Below are 14452 nucleotides of genomic sequence, written 5' to 3' on the forward strand. Positions count from 1 at the left end.
CAACAATAGGGTAACAATAAGATTATAATCAAAGAAACTCATGAAGCATTAGGCGTATTGTGTTGTGCTTGTTCTTTGTGGCTCGATCCCTCGGCCGACTTAGCGGCCATGACGTCGGTATCGAGGGCATCGGAACTGAAAAATCCAGAATCAAGGATATTCGAATCAAGATTGAAGATATCAAAATGGTTTTCTTTATGAAGGTCTGGGTTGGACAGAAGCGCGTTGATGAGATTACCAGAATCATCATCTCCGTTGTTCTGCTCTTCCTCAGATCCATTGGGCGAGACGTAGTCCGACGGCAGCCAATCCGGCCAGTTGCTACTGGACGGACATTTGCTTGGATCAAAGCCGAACAAGGTGTCAGCGTTCGTGGCAGAAGCCGCATCAGAGAAGATGTCCACGATCACTTTATCCATGCCGTCGAATGCATCCGCACTGAAGGCATCGTTGGGAAGAGAGGGCAAGTCAGGCATGTGAAGGCGCGTCTGCTTGGGAGTTTTACCCTGGCGTGGCGTTGATCCAGGGCTATTTTGAATGCGCTGGAGCCGTTGCGCGGTAAGCTTCGTGGGGGTCGTGTTGATGTCCTTCCGTATTTTAGACGACGAAGGTGAGTGACCCGGAAACGAAAGCGATTTTTCACCCAAGAGGCCGGTGCGAGGATTGCGTCGCCTTGGAGTAGGGCTCGTAGGCAGCTCTAGCTCAAAGCTCGGGCTCTCAAAGAGACAGTCTAGGTCAGAAGTGCCATTCTCTTTGTCCTGAGGTTGCTTGGTAGACTCGTGAGAAGCTACGCGAGGGCTACGGCGTGGGCTGTTTAGAACCGACTCGCCTAGAGCTTTCAGAGGGCCGCCCTCAGCCTGCGAATTAGGAAACAGAACTCTCCGTACGGATTTGGGAGTAAGACTATTCTCACCCGCCGTGGCAGAATTACGACTTTCGAGATTCCTAGCAGGACTGGACTGGATAGCTCGCCTGAGGGCCTCGATCGCATTCTCCTCTTGCCAACGACTTCCTGCAGTGTCCGATGACTTCCGGGGCTCCAAGCTGGTTGCGCGCCGCCGCTTGGACGGGGGGTCCTGGGAATCATCCTCGTTCTCGTTCTCGTTCTCGTTCTCATTATTGTTGTTATCACGAGGGGTTATGCCGTCTTCTGCTGCCGGCGATGAGGCATCGGATGCGACGGGTGAGGAACCATCCATTTTCGTCAATTCGGCTCGGCTTCGGCTCCTGGTTGCAGCACCATTGGTTGAAAGGGGGCCACCTCCCCTGCGATTCCTAGGGGGACGCTTCCTCTTGCCATTTGAAGACTTGTTCCATTTGTTCTCTGGTCGCATGGATTTGAACTTGTGAAGCCAAAGGCCGCATGCTTTTTTTCATGTCAGTATCAAGAGCGCAAATCAGTTAGCATATCTTCATCACTTACGGTTGCAAAGAAGGACTTGAGCAAAGTCATTATCAGCATCAGCGAGACTCTTCTTGTAGATCTTAAATTTGGTAACTTTGTCTTGATCATCCCGCTCCAGAGACTGCCAAAACAACATGCCCGAATCCTTCTTCATTACATCGGCCTCATGCTCATTCCCAATGATTTCCTTGGACCAGGCCCTACGCCATGTGGGTGTTTCGATCGCACCACAGTTCTCACAGTAAGGAGGAACCTGCCCATCGCGAATGCATTTATCAAGGCGTGCCTGAACCTGTCTTAATCTTCTCGCACCCGCCCCACTGCGGACTTTGCCGTCCTCCGCTACTCGTTGCGGAGCAGGAGTCTCTGCAGCGGTGAAATCACTCATTGGGCCAGCTGCCCAAGCGGTATTCTGGCCTTGAGGTTGCGATGGCATGACGGGGTCACTTGCGGGAATTGCGCTTATCAGCTGCTCTATTTCACTCTGGGACATAGGAGCAGGGGCCAGAGGCTTAGGAGCCTGTCTAAAGCTTGCGCGTGAAGAGGGCCTCGAGCCCGCGGCGCTAGCTGGTGCACGGGGAGGTACAGGTGCTGATTCCTTCGCAGGCTGTCCTTGTGACTCATCGCCAACAAGGGCATTCTCATTTCGGGTCTCCTGATTCAGGCGAGCGCCAACAGGTGAACTGGCCTGCACTGCCGAGTGGTCTCTCCGCTTCTCATTGGCAGGATCGTTCGTCACAGGCCTTGTGTAATCTTCTAACGGTGTGCCGATGTCTTCATCTAAAAGCTCTTCTACGCCACCACTCATGAATCCAGAATCAGGATCCGTGACCATAGGTGGGAGAACTGGGCTGGAGCGGGTTGGGAAGCTGCAGTCCAAGACCGGGGGCGAGGATGGCATGCTGAATGAAGGCTCGAAAAGACCTTGGTAGCGAGACTCTTCTGGGGAGTGCGTGTTAAATTCAATAGGAGTCTGGTCATCGCTGGTGTTATACGGAGACTCGTAGTGGTTGCTCTGGACGGACGATTCACGCAGAAGGCTCGGCATGGTGCGTGCCCGACGAGGGAGGCCATTCATGTTGGAGATAGGGGTGGGTGGCCGAACCGGTTCTTCATGGGAGTTCTGCGCAGCAGCAATGGCAGGGTTGATTGGCGTGGGGCGGTGGATACGAACAGAAGCAGCTGTACTTGCCGCTACCCGCAGGGAGCTGGGCTGCCTCTCGATGTTGAAGTCCGACTTCCCAGGCCATTCCGCTCGATACAGCTTGGCTCGTTTTCGCGGTTGGGACTCTCCGGATTCCTCGCAGCTACCGTAGCCCGATTGAATAGATCCCCTGCGACTGGCATACCGAGATTGAATAGCAAAATCTGAATCACGCATAGAAGCGCTAGAAGATGGACGAATGATATCACTCTGCGCGCGGTCCAAACAGGGTTGGTGTGACTGTTGCTGTGTCGGCTGAGAAAGTTGCTCCTGCTGATATTGTGATCGTTGGCCCCCAGGGGTGGATACTCTGCTTCCAGCTGCCAAAGCGGACTGTGAAGGTGATACAGATCGATATGGCCCGTTTGCAGAGACAGGCGGAAATTCCCTTGGCGTCGAGCCTTCGCTAAGCAATTGATGAAAACGCTCAATTCCGGAGTGGTCCATGGGCGATTCCGTCCGTTCCGGTTGCTGGGTGATAGAGGGGGTCATTAAACCCGGGTTTTGGCGCAAGAAATTGGTCCACGCTTGCGCATCGAATTCGTGAGGGATAACGGTGCTCAACTCCCGATACTTCCGCATGCTTTCCAAGTATTCACTCTGCATGACCGTAGGAACGGGTACCAACCGCAACTTCACCTCCAATGTCTCCTGAGCACCCTTCGAGAACAATCCCAGCACATTTTTGCAAACACGACCAGTGACCATGGTCTCGGATTGATGGGCCGGGGCATTTGGCGTGGGAGAAGCCGAAGCAAGAACCCATGATAACATTCCCTGTCCAACCAAAGGCGTCTCATATTCCGAGTAATCGTAGGCATAAACGGTGTAATCTTGCCCCAGTTTCGCAACCAATTCAGGGCTGCAATCAGACAAATAACAATGAGTAAAAATCTTGATGACTGGAATTGAATCAACTAACCTGGCAGAGACAATGGCTTGGATGCAAGTTTTCAGCTCGATAACCCCAATTTGTGTCTTCTCGTCCAGGGCAGCAGTCTGGACATCAAGAAGATGAGGCCACCGGGCTAGGCAATTTGTCTTGCTGGCATCGTCAAATGTGTAAAGCACCTTCACTATTGAATTGGAGCACAATGGTTAGTATCCACGGTGGAATTGAGCTGGAAGGGGAAGCTCACGCCTCATAGGCCGGACGGAAATTCCGTCCTGAGATTCCATGCCACCAACTTGAGAGGAATAACCATAAGCAAGCTAGAGAGGAAGTACCCAAATAAGAATATGTCAGAACGAGGTGAAAGTTTGTTAAAGAAGCGGACCGCGGGTTGAATCAGCAGGGTAGGAATGTCGAAGCGTGACAAAGTTTTCAAAGGAGGGTTGAATAGGATGAAAGCAATGTAGAGTCCGATCCGTGCCAGTTGCTTATCGACTCGTCAAGCCTATGTAATCGGAGGCTGCGTCGACCGGGAGAATGCACCGGTATGTAAAGAATCAGGATAGCGGGGTGGAATGATCTCTGGAATGCGGACGTGGGACTGAAGAAAGGGATGAAGGGACATGCGGTGAGTGTCCTTAATAAGAAGAGGGGTGAGGAGATTCCAGGGATGTTCGGTTCCGACTTGGAAAGTGACTGCGAGTCGTGAAGTAGGGGCGAGGAATTAGTGAGAGGTTGGAGAGGGAAAAGAAAAGACGCCTTGCATTTGAATGTCGAGAAGCTTTCAAGATCGCCGACATGAACCGTGTCGGACGCGACGTGACGCAGCCAATCGCGAACTGGGAAAAAAGCTCTGTCGCAAACACGGCAAACACGCGCGACACGTGATCCGCGACCCGCGCCAAGACGCCGGAAGAGTCCAAGACAGCGACAAAGCTGATAGTCCGATGGAAAGATAGTCAAGACGTCCTCCAGCAGACCACCACCACCGTTTATATACTGCCAACATGTCGACCGACCCAAAGATCCAGTACGTTACCCCTCTTTTCCTTGAGATCATGTGTCATTGCATGCGTCATTTATCCCCCTTCATCATGGCGTGATCTTGTTAATCTAACCCGGTCGATCTGATGCTAACCATACCGTCTAATTCAACAGGGACCTGCTTAACAAGCCCAAGAGTGAGCTTACGTATGTTCTTCCCAACTTCTATCTGACTTTGTGTGTCTATTGGATATATCCACAGCTTCTAACACCCCATCAAGTGAATACGAGGTCTCCCTCGTCGAGGAACATGAGCTCACCGCTGGCCCCCTCTCTCTCCTCCAAACCGCCACACGCACACACACCCAGGTCCTGATCGCCTGCCGTAGCAACCGTCGCCTGCTCGCTCGCGTGAAGGCGTTCGACCGCCACTGCAACATGGTGCTGGAGAACGTCAAGGAGATGTGGACAGAGAAGCCCAAGGGCGGTAAGGGCAAGGGTGTCAACAAGGATCGCTTCATCAGCAAGATGTAAGTGCCATGCGATTCATCCCCGCCTGGGGTACTTTGGGGAGGGACCTCCTGATCTGACATGTCGCTCTAGGTTCCTGCGTGGCGACTCGGTCATCCTCGTTCTGCTCAGTTGATCTCGGGAATTCATCCCCAACCACGTGACATGCGCGACATGTTTGGCTTTTCTCTATCCAGTTATTGGAGTCGACAAAGACGGTCTATTTTTTGATATCGATACCCTGTCCTACGATTTCCGAAGTCTGCGATCCATAGTCGGAGATTCAATCACACGTACATCCTAAGCTCCCTTGGCGAGTAGAAAAGGGGATTCTGTTTCTTCTCATGAGCTTTCTCTATGTCCGTTCTTCGTTGTTTTACTGTATCATGAAGGGACACATCTGGCGTTTTTCTGGTCCGTTTAGAAAAGTTAGAAAAGGAAAGAAAAGTCAGGTAGTCTGATTCGAGGTTTTTCTCGAATTTAATAGGGGCAGGTCGAGTGTTCTCGATCGGCGAAAGTGGGCATGGACAGTAGCTTTCTGGATGTATAAATATGGACGCTAATACAACCATTTAGCTACGATGAAAGACCCCCACTAGCAGAAGGAACATATTGTCGCACTTCGTATAGCTTGGCTGGAGTATTATCCACAAGTAGTTAAGAGTCTTACAGGAATCAGAAATATCAATAATAAACTCATTGAATTTATACACTATGGATGATTGTAACTAGTTAGAGGCATAGATAAAATCGAGGAGCAATGAACACAGCACAAAACAGAACGCCGGCAATTGTCATGATGTCATCGATTAAAATTAAAGTGTTTCATGAGATGCAATATGTAGCACGAGGTTCGAGGAATCATGCTTGCTTCGGAATGGCTTCGACAAGCCCAGAAAAGAATTCGCTGAGTCCGTAAGCACCGGGGTCAGGAACCTTACCCACCCACTCGTCTTCACCACCCACATAGACAGACCGTCCCAAGCTGGCCTTCATGCTCTTCGTTGCTTCAGTTCCCTCTTGGGCAGCCTGGGCAGCAGCATGGACATCCTTGGTGTCGCGCAGAGTGGCACAGAAGGGAACAAGGGCGTCGATCATAGTACGGTCACCAGGCTTGGCAGGTGTGTACTTTCCTAGGGCTCCGAGCGAGTATTTCAAGGCCTCCCCCCAGACTTCAGCTGTGGCAGGAGTCGTTTTGCCCTTGTCCTGCTCCCGGAGGCCGTGCACAAGTGCGTTCAAGAAGATGGCGTAGATGGCACCGGAAGTACCATCCATGGTGTTCTCCACAATGGTAACGATGCGGTTGACGGTTTTGACCACGTCGTCATCCAGGCTTGATATGTTGTCCTCAAGGAGTGCAAGAACAGCCTCGGCACCACGTTTCAGGCCAACGCCACAGTCACCGTCTCCAACGATGGTATCGTAGCGAGTAACCGTTGGTTCGGCGTCAATGATGCGCCGGAGACCAGCTCCCAAGACTTTTCTGATAGTAGCAGGGTCCACTATTGCATTTCGTTAGCGTGCATCCAAGGGAATGGAAGATGGAAAGTTGGGCAAACTAATCATACACTTAACGTTACTAGGCTGTTCCTCAGCCAGCTTGGTCTTCTTGAGCTCTACAGGAGCATCGGTCCGACGGTCCCAGGTGGATGTCGGGATTGGGGCGGACCAACCAACTGCCTCGGCGGGGGCATCCAACAGCTCAAGGAAGGATTTGCCAGCGCCCAATCCATTATCGGCGAGCTTCAGCAGGGAAGCGCTGAAACCCAATCCGTTGAGACTGGTGAGGAAAGTTCCTTGAATAACTCGTACGGGTTTGATGCTGTAGTCCTGCTCAAGCTGACGGTATACTTCATCGGTGATACCAGAGAGCTCCAGGCTGCTCACACCACCCAGGTTGTTAATCAGGAGCACGAACTCGTCGCCCGGTTCGCGTGTAATGAAAGCACGGTCAGGGTCGTTGTGGTCCAATATTTGGAAAAGTATGGTCTTGACCAGCTCTGGCAGAGTGAATTTCATTCGATGAGATCCGGGTTCGTTGTGAATACCCATTCCAACTTCGACCTCGCCAACAGGAATAGTATCTTCTGAAGCAGGTCTGCCAGGAATGTGGACGTGCTCTAGAGAAGAGCCCACCGTTGCGAGCAGCGAGTTTGCCTGTTTAGCAACACGGTAGATTTCTTCGAGAGAAGCACTGGTTGTATGTCAGCATGAGGGACCATTCTTTCACCAATGTACAAAATATCCAACTAACCCTGTCTCAGCCAAGGCACTGACAATTTTCAAGACGAGGATTCCGCCGCCAATACCGCGACGGCCGACTTTTCCGCCCTTCTTCTTGCCGACGCCAGCGTCGTCATTGATAGCAAAAAATTCAGTCTTGATTCCGGCGGCGCGTGCCTTCTCGGCAGCCATGCCGAAGTTGAGCACATCGCCGGTGTAGTTCATGGGAATGATGAGTACACCTTGCTCATTGTCGACACAGTCGAGAGCAGCTTTGCGGATTTGTACGGCAGAGGGAGAGGCGAAGATAGTACCAGCGACTGAAGCGTCTAGGAATCCCTGGCCGACAAAGCCCGCGAAGGCCGGTTCGTGGCCGGAGCCACCACCGGAAACGATCGCGACCTTCTTCTTTTTGAGCGAATCGGGGCGGCGGAAAATGATCTTGTTCTCAGGGTCGAAAGCCAGAGAAGGGTTTGTCAAAGTTAGCGAATGGAGGGCGGTGACAACCAGATGGTTCGGGTCCGAGAAGAAGTGTTTGGCTGTGTTGCGTTAGTGCATCTGTCAATGCATATTTTCTGGGGTTTTAGTCTTGTTTGTGGAGAACATCGGGTTCGTTTCATGATGATCGTGGGTCTGATCGCGAGGGGGTTGTATAAGGCCCCCAACGAGAACAACAGAACCAGACGATGTGATAAATTTAGAAAATAGGCTTGCAACGTACTCTGTGTAGACATGATGTATGATGTGTGTAATTGCCTGATGAGGTGCAGCAAACAACTGGAAGTGGAAGTATGACGTCGACACCGGATTGGATGCTCGACTGCGGATGTGGAGAAAGACCGGAGGTCTTGGTGGTTGGCGAGACTAGTTGAGGATTGTGGGAAAATAGAATACACTCGTCCAGGAGGGTATTCGTCTGCTTATAAGCGTCTGTTCCTCGCTAAAAATTGCAGCGAGATTTGGTCGGGTTTCTGGGCGAAATTCCTCCTGATCTAAGAGTCGGGGATAATTCGCTAGGTTTGCGCCGAGAAGTATCACGAGTATAGTACTGGCACAGAGGCTACAATCGCCCTATCGTCCGTGAGAGGCGGGGAAAAAGTGGAGAAGTTTTGTTCACTCGGGTCTAATATATATCAGTCCGGGGGCTCTCATGCGTCGAAAAACCGGAGATCACAAGGATAGACGGGGCATGTCATTTGCCAGTGATACTCACAGTATATTGGACAGGTGGAGAAAGCCTAATAGGATTAGGATGAGGTAATCGTGAGTCTGAGAGTAGTGATGCAAACAAGTCGAGGCGAATTGATTCAGTATGATGAGGTGAGAGTCACCCGGAGGACGAGAGATGGAGGATAGATGAGTGGAAGATAATAACAATGAGGGAAGACTGAGAGTGAAGGGAAGCGTTGTATACTTATACTGGGGGATGACTGTACTCAAGTAGTAGAGGTCAACAAGTTCTAACCAGGCGAACCCGTTGACGGTGTTGTCAAACCTGTTTGTTCTTTTTTTACAATTTTTTTTTCAGTTCACATGGACAATGATTGCAATGAGACCCATCAAGCCCCGGATAGGCAATGGAATAGTAGTTCACGATAGTTCCAACACATCGAGCGAGGCAGCTGTACCGAGGAGTACCTAATCGAGTAAGTACCTAAGAGGTCTAGCCCACTGCGAGGTATGTACGGAGGACTCCATACAATGGTACCTGCGGACTCGTAATATTACACCAATTATACATTGTTCTGAGGCCTTGTCCATAGGTAATCAAACTCCCCGCCGGCCGCGAAACCCCATGGGTCTGGAACCTTGGGCGACTTGCAGGCGACTTTTGAACGAACGCTTCGGATTACCATCTGTGGCATTCCCGCCTCGACCCCTCGTATGGGGATGGCTTTGGGGAAGTCAAAACGCTTGCTTACTTCCGTTTGATGGATGCGGCTACGGCTTCCTCCGCGGATAATTCCTTTCATGGTCTAAAATTGAAATTCATAATTGCCAGTTCTTACCCTGGAGGGCTTATCGAGTGGATGTCGCAAGTGTCGGTCCATATCACCTTCCGGGTGCATCCACTAACCACACATACCATGGTTTACTATCAATTACAATACAAGCAACAGAGGTAGTACATAGAGATGTCTAATAATTGGGATGATTACTCTACCTCGATCTATCAGCCCATCCTTACATCATTAGACACGATGCACTTGACCACTTAAAACATATGAAGGAAAATAAAAATCTTTCAGCTCTCGTGATGTATGTTGTCTACTCATCCCTTACTCCCGCTGCCGATGAGCGTGAGAAGCATCCCAACAGATTCCACTCCACGTATATCGGCATGCGTCCAGCGACCCAGTATGCATTGTGGGATGCCCGAAGATCTACATAGGACGCAGCAGGCACATACTATTGGGATTATTCCTATTCTCTGCATGCATATGATATGCGTACTGGAGAGGTGTCAATTACGAGTCCCTTTCGCTATCAGATTGACAATTCGGGCAGAAAGAATGACACAGGACTGGGTCAATTGAGGCTGTAATACTCTCAAAATCTCTTCTTTCGACAATATTATGGGATCTGGAAAAAAAAAAAAAAAAAAAAAAAGACGGTAATAATAATAATAATAAAAAGAAAACAAAACAAAAGAAACTGATTCGTAGCAAGAATAATTTCTAGAACGAAGACGGAGTGCGACAAAAAGGGGGAAACGGCGCTAGAAACATCCCCAACATAAAAACCGATCATGGGACCTACAAAAAAAAGCCTAGCTTCCCCGCTGTCAGATCTAATGGAAATCCACCAGCGTGGTTGAAGGGCTCTAATCATTACCGCATCAGGAACTCCCAATGATAGGCACGTACGTAGTCGCATACTATTCAAGATGATCCCTAGCTCCATGAAGTGTTCCATTGAGGATTCCTCCTGATCGCCCGTCCCTCAGGGTTGAGATTGAGACAGGGAAGGGTTGCTGTGGATAAAAAGAAAAAGTGCAGTCATCCACGTGAACCCCCAAAAGAGCCCAGACCGTTTTTTATTATTCTTCCGTTTCATTTCAATACATCCGATGATACATAACATTTTACCAATTTCCGGACCATCCCTTTGATTATGCTTAATCTTTTTTTATTTTCGGTGGCTCGTTCTCTCCCGAGTCTCGGTTCTCTCGGGCGAGAGTCGAAAGGAGTGGTGGTGATGCGTCGAGTGCAGTTTGTATGCTGTCTTTGACTTTACTTGCTCACCGTTTAGTATGTACGCAATTATCTCATCATTCATTCAATGATGATGACAACGATCATGGAGTCTGAATATTGTCGATCACCTTGCCACTAAACCGGTTGGTGGCACTCATCACAGAATACTAGGTCCGCAAGTAATCATGATGCTATTGATAATAGAGGATTATCCAATGCTAGATTAGAATGGTAATACAAAAAAAATCAGTGGATAAACCACGGAGAGGTAACCCAGCGTACGGAGGGCTCCGTCTGCCAATGCCGAACTTTTCTCAGGGTTGTTCGGATCGGCACCGCGTGGGGGCTGGACCTGCCATCCCGTGATCATGGGGGAAGGTTAATAATAACTTAATAGGGAACGCGATTAGATTTCCGCGGCCGCAACTACTGCATGGCCGATGGACCGGGGAACAAAGTACCCCCCCCACATTGTCTCTGGTCATATATTAAAACAACGTTTGCTTCGTGTCATATGATGCTCGAGGAGTTAAAACACATGATAGTTAATAATGTCCTACTGGCAAAGATATAGTCGTCTCTAAATCTTCCATTATGCCACATACTGATACCGGTTTCCCTCTTCTCGCTCCATGTAGTCCTTTTCAATCAGCCTGTAGAGCAGCATTCATAGTTAGTGATCAGGTTCTCAATAAAACCAGAAAAGAAAATATATATATATATTTTCTCAGTCACTCACTTCTCAATGTTCTTCTTAATATCCGCAGGCTCGAGCACTCCTCGGCTGCGCGTCGCCTTGATCACCTCCGCTACCAGCTCGGGGTGTGTGATCGTCTTCCGACTCTTCATAATCCGCACAATAGCTGCCTGGGTCTCATAATGTCGATCGGCTGCCACCCGCTCGTGTGTCGTCTTGTTCTCCTCCTTTGTCTCCTTCAGCTGGATCTGATTGATCTTGATCCGCATTTTCACGTCGGAGAATCCCCCGTTGTACGAGAACTCGTCCGTTGTGTTGACTTCTCGGCCCTTCGGATTCTTAACGAGCACTCGGTATTTGGCGCATGCGAGCGATTGAAGGGTCCGTTTCAGCTCCTGGTCAGCTGTATCACATCAGTTAGCAGCAGCCCAGAAAGTATCAGTAATTGGAGACTGGAGAATATGGGGTACTGACACAACTTCGTCGCCTCCTGGATCTGTAGATAGCTCAGAGTATCCTTCTCTGACACCTCATTAAATAGCAGAAGCACGATAGCCTGGAATGAACTGACTACCAGTTCCTTATCGCCTTTGGGAAATCTTGCGCGCAGCTGGCAGTGCGCGAGTTGGTGCTTCCAATTAAGTTTGCGCCCGTTGTATTTACTATAGTAAAACTTTTCGAACTCGCTGACAGCCGTCGCGATTTCGGGCGGTATTCGCACCTGAACATCGGGATAGGACGGCCAGGCAGCCGCAGAGAGCACACTAACATTCAAATCTACCGGCAATCGGTGCTTGCGCTCACGCTGAATAGAATTATACGCCGCCATTTCATCGCGCGCCACGTCCATGTCTTTAAACATAGATTCCAGGTTGTGCGTGAAGCTGGAACCGCATTCTAACCAATCGGCAACGTTAGCTTCCATGCATACATGTCAATTTCTGTCGCTCGGGATCAGAACCAACCTGTCTTGAGCCTCGCCAGCATGCTCTTCTCTGCATCATCACTAGCACTTCGGCCCATCAATAGCCGGCGGGCAAGGTCGTTCTTGTAAAATGCCTCAAATACAGCTTTGCCATGTACAAATCGGAAGAGGTCTAACACTTGGTCTAACTGTCGATTGATTTCGGCATCCTCATCGGCAAGAGGTACATCCTCGACTTTTCGTCCAGGAGGTAATTTCCACCCGCCTTTGAGCAATCTATCCACATATTTGGCAATCATCTCTCCAGTCTTGGGGTTATCTGTGCCTCCGGATGCGCTCGACTTTCGTCCCTTGTTCATGAAAGTCTCAAAGGCCTCCCGCAAAGCATGTCCCAGTTCCTCATGCCGATGGAAGGAGTTGATCCAAGTTTCGTCAAGCTGCTGTTTGAAATCCAATAGCCGGGCCACCATTTCCGCATCTTTTTCATCGTCAAATACAATCCCAGTCCCTTCTTCAACGATGTAACTGCTGAATGCCGTTCTCAATTTCGCCCCCAAATCCCTTCGTTGAAGAAGAGTGTAAAGCTTTTCCAAGGCAGTCTTATTGCCGGCCCGCAGCAGACCAAGAATATCATTTTGGTTGAGGAGAACATCTTCTTGCTCTGCCACTAACTCTTGATCCAAAAGTTCAGACAACTTCTGTTTTGTGCTCCGATTTAAGGAGAACAATGTGCACCTGTCTACTTCTTGTTCGATTAAGCGGTGGCTGTTTTCCGCGAAAGTGGCGAGATATCCTGAGGCTTCATGCTGAGCCCATATTGCGAAGAATTTCTTCGATTCGGAGACAAGGAGAGGTTCAAAACCAGTAGTATAAACATCAAGGCCATGGAAAAATTCAATAGCGTTCCGAAGCAAAGATGAGTCCGCCGACATACCGCGCCCTTCGTCACGATCCGCTTCAACCAGGTCGCAGGCGCCCTGTAAAACTTGTGGCTGTAAGATTGGATCATTAAATATGTGTTGCCGGAACTGAATCAAGCCCATTTCGCGTATAACTGGGTATTCCTTGGAGTGGAGGAGGAACGACTGGTCGAGATAGTAGAAAATCCAGCGTACCGTAACCTGCAAACGAGTCAATTCAAGATGGTGGAAGAACGGAAGATGAATGGAAACATACCAGCTTTGATTGCCATGTCGTCCACGAATCTACAACGGCTCGTAGCGTATCGATGTTGTTCCCCCCTGCTGCTTTTGCTACCAGCGTATCACGCAGTTTACCGGATACATGTCCTCGGCATCGCTCTTGCAGTTGTCTGGCCAGCGCTGAAGCTCGCCCTTGACGACATACATTCTCAGCCCCTTTGTACAGCTCTTCTAGCGAGACCTCGGGTTTCCCGCCATCGAAAATCGCGGTCAGCGCGGCGTCAAGCTGGCCCCATATCTTCTCGAAGTATGAATCTTGATTCAATCGAGAGCCCACCCGAAGATTCTTGACAACGAGCTTCTTGGCGCCAGTGTGAGGAGTAAAGTTGCTTTGGCGCACTGGTGCGTTGAAGGAGCGGGGCTTTGCTGCTACATTTCCGGAGTTGGTACCCGGTGTAACTTGACCAAATAATCCATTGCCTTTTGTTTCCTGATTGGAAAAATTGTACATGGTGTTGGATGAAGCCGATCCCCGCGGACCTTGTGCAGCAGTTAGACCCGAGGGGGATGGCGATAGCCGGGGACGCTTGCTCGTCGGGGAGGATAGCTGGTGATGATGAAGATGATGCTCTTTCCCGTGGGTTGTGTGATTCCGCGACAGGAGCTCCGAAATCGTCGCCTGTTGGTGCTGAGGTTGGTGTAATGCTTCCTCTTGCTCAGAAAGCTTCCTCTTGCCGGTCGATTTGCGCTTACCGCTCCTCTGCTCGGTGGCGCCTCTCGAGGGTTGCGGCATCTACCCGGTCTTGTCCGAGATGACGATGTTGAAGAGGAGCGCTTAGCGTTGGAAAGGTCCAGAAGATCTCTGGACTATACAATTCATGGCAAATCGACCTAAGCTTTCTCGAATTTCAAATGAGCGATGTGGTAATGGTGGTGGAAGGGAGGTGAGATGGAGGGGGCAGCTGGAAGAGAGGAGGGCTGACGCAGAGATACTCCGCGGTAAGGTTCCGTTGATGTTGAAGTCGGAGATAAGATAATACGACCGTACTGTACTTGTATTTGACTTTGTGGGGAGTATACTATCTCACCAGACAACAATTTTACACGTCTACATTCATAGCTGGCAGCAAAGAATGGGGGCTATGTCGGAATGGGATTATTTAGGTCCAAAAAATCTTTTTTTTCAAAAGAAAAAAAAAAAACAATATATTGGAAAAGAGGACCTCCCTTTGAGATATGCCAAGGTTGTACATTCAAAACAGTAGGCACAGTA

General features: G+C 49.8%; 4 protein-coding genes across 4 annotated transcripts; 1 reads left to right on the plus strand and 3 right to left on the minus strand.

Annotated features, from left to right (window-relative positions):
• Window positions 1-38: 38 nt before the first annotated feature.
• Window positions 39-3788, minus strand: ABOM_011059 (putative GATA transcription factor (Ams2); the record flags this gene model as incomplete). The annotated part of the gene is made up of 4 exons (XM_022538187.1): window positions 39-1366; window positions 1424-3471; window positions 3532-3685; window positions 3749-3788. The coding sequence occupies 4 exons, from the start codon at window positions 3786-3788 to the stop codon at window positions 39-41; spliced, it is 3570 nt and encodes a 1189-aa protein (XP_022384272.1).
• Window positions 3789-4508: 720 nt separating this feature from the next.
• On the plus strand, window positions 4509-5131 carry ABOM_011060 (mRNA splicing protein SMD2; the record flags this gene model as incomplete). Its single annotated transcript, XM_022538188.1, has 4 exons — window positions 4509-4531; window positions 4660-4682; window positions 4748-5015; window positions 5089-5131. 4 exons carry the CDS (start codon window positions 4509-4511, stop codon window positions 5129-5131), a joined length of 357 nt encoding a protein of 118 aa, XP_022384276.1.
• Window positions 5132-5856: 725 nt separating this feature from the next.
• Window positions 5857-7952, minus strand: ABOM_011061 (putative dihydroxyacetone kinase (DakA); the record flags this gene model as incomplete). Its single annotated transcript, XM_022538189.1, has 4 exons — window positions 5857-6497; window positions 6564-7189; window positions 7250-7757; window positions 7940-7952. The coding sequence occupies 4 exons, from the start codon at window positions 7950-7952 to the stop codon at window positions 5857-5859; spliced, it is 1788 nt and encodes a 595-aa protein (XP_022384275.1).
• Window positions 7953-11007: 3055 nt separating this feature from the next.
• Window positions 11008-13972, minus strand: ABOM_011062 (cullin family protein; the record flags this gene model as incomplete). The annotated part of the gene is made up of 5 exons (XM_022538190.1): window positions 11008-11068; window positions 11155-11515; window positions 11587-12009; window positions 12078-13158; window positions 13214-13972. 5 exons carry the CDS (start codon window positions 13970-13972, stop codon window positions 11008-11010), a joined length of 2685 nt encoding a protein of 894 aa, XP_022384274.1.
• Between the last annotated feature and the right edge of the window lie 480 nt (window positions 13973-14452).

Source organism: Aspergillus bombycis, assembly GCF_001792695.1.
Source record: "Aspergillus bombycis strain NRRL26010 chromosome Unknown contig00139, whole genome shotgun sequence".
Taxonomy (NCBI): domain Eukaryota; kingdom Fungi; phylum Ascomycota; class Eurotiomycetes; order Eurotiales; family Aspergillaceae; genus Aspergillus; species Aspergillus bombycis.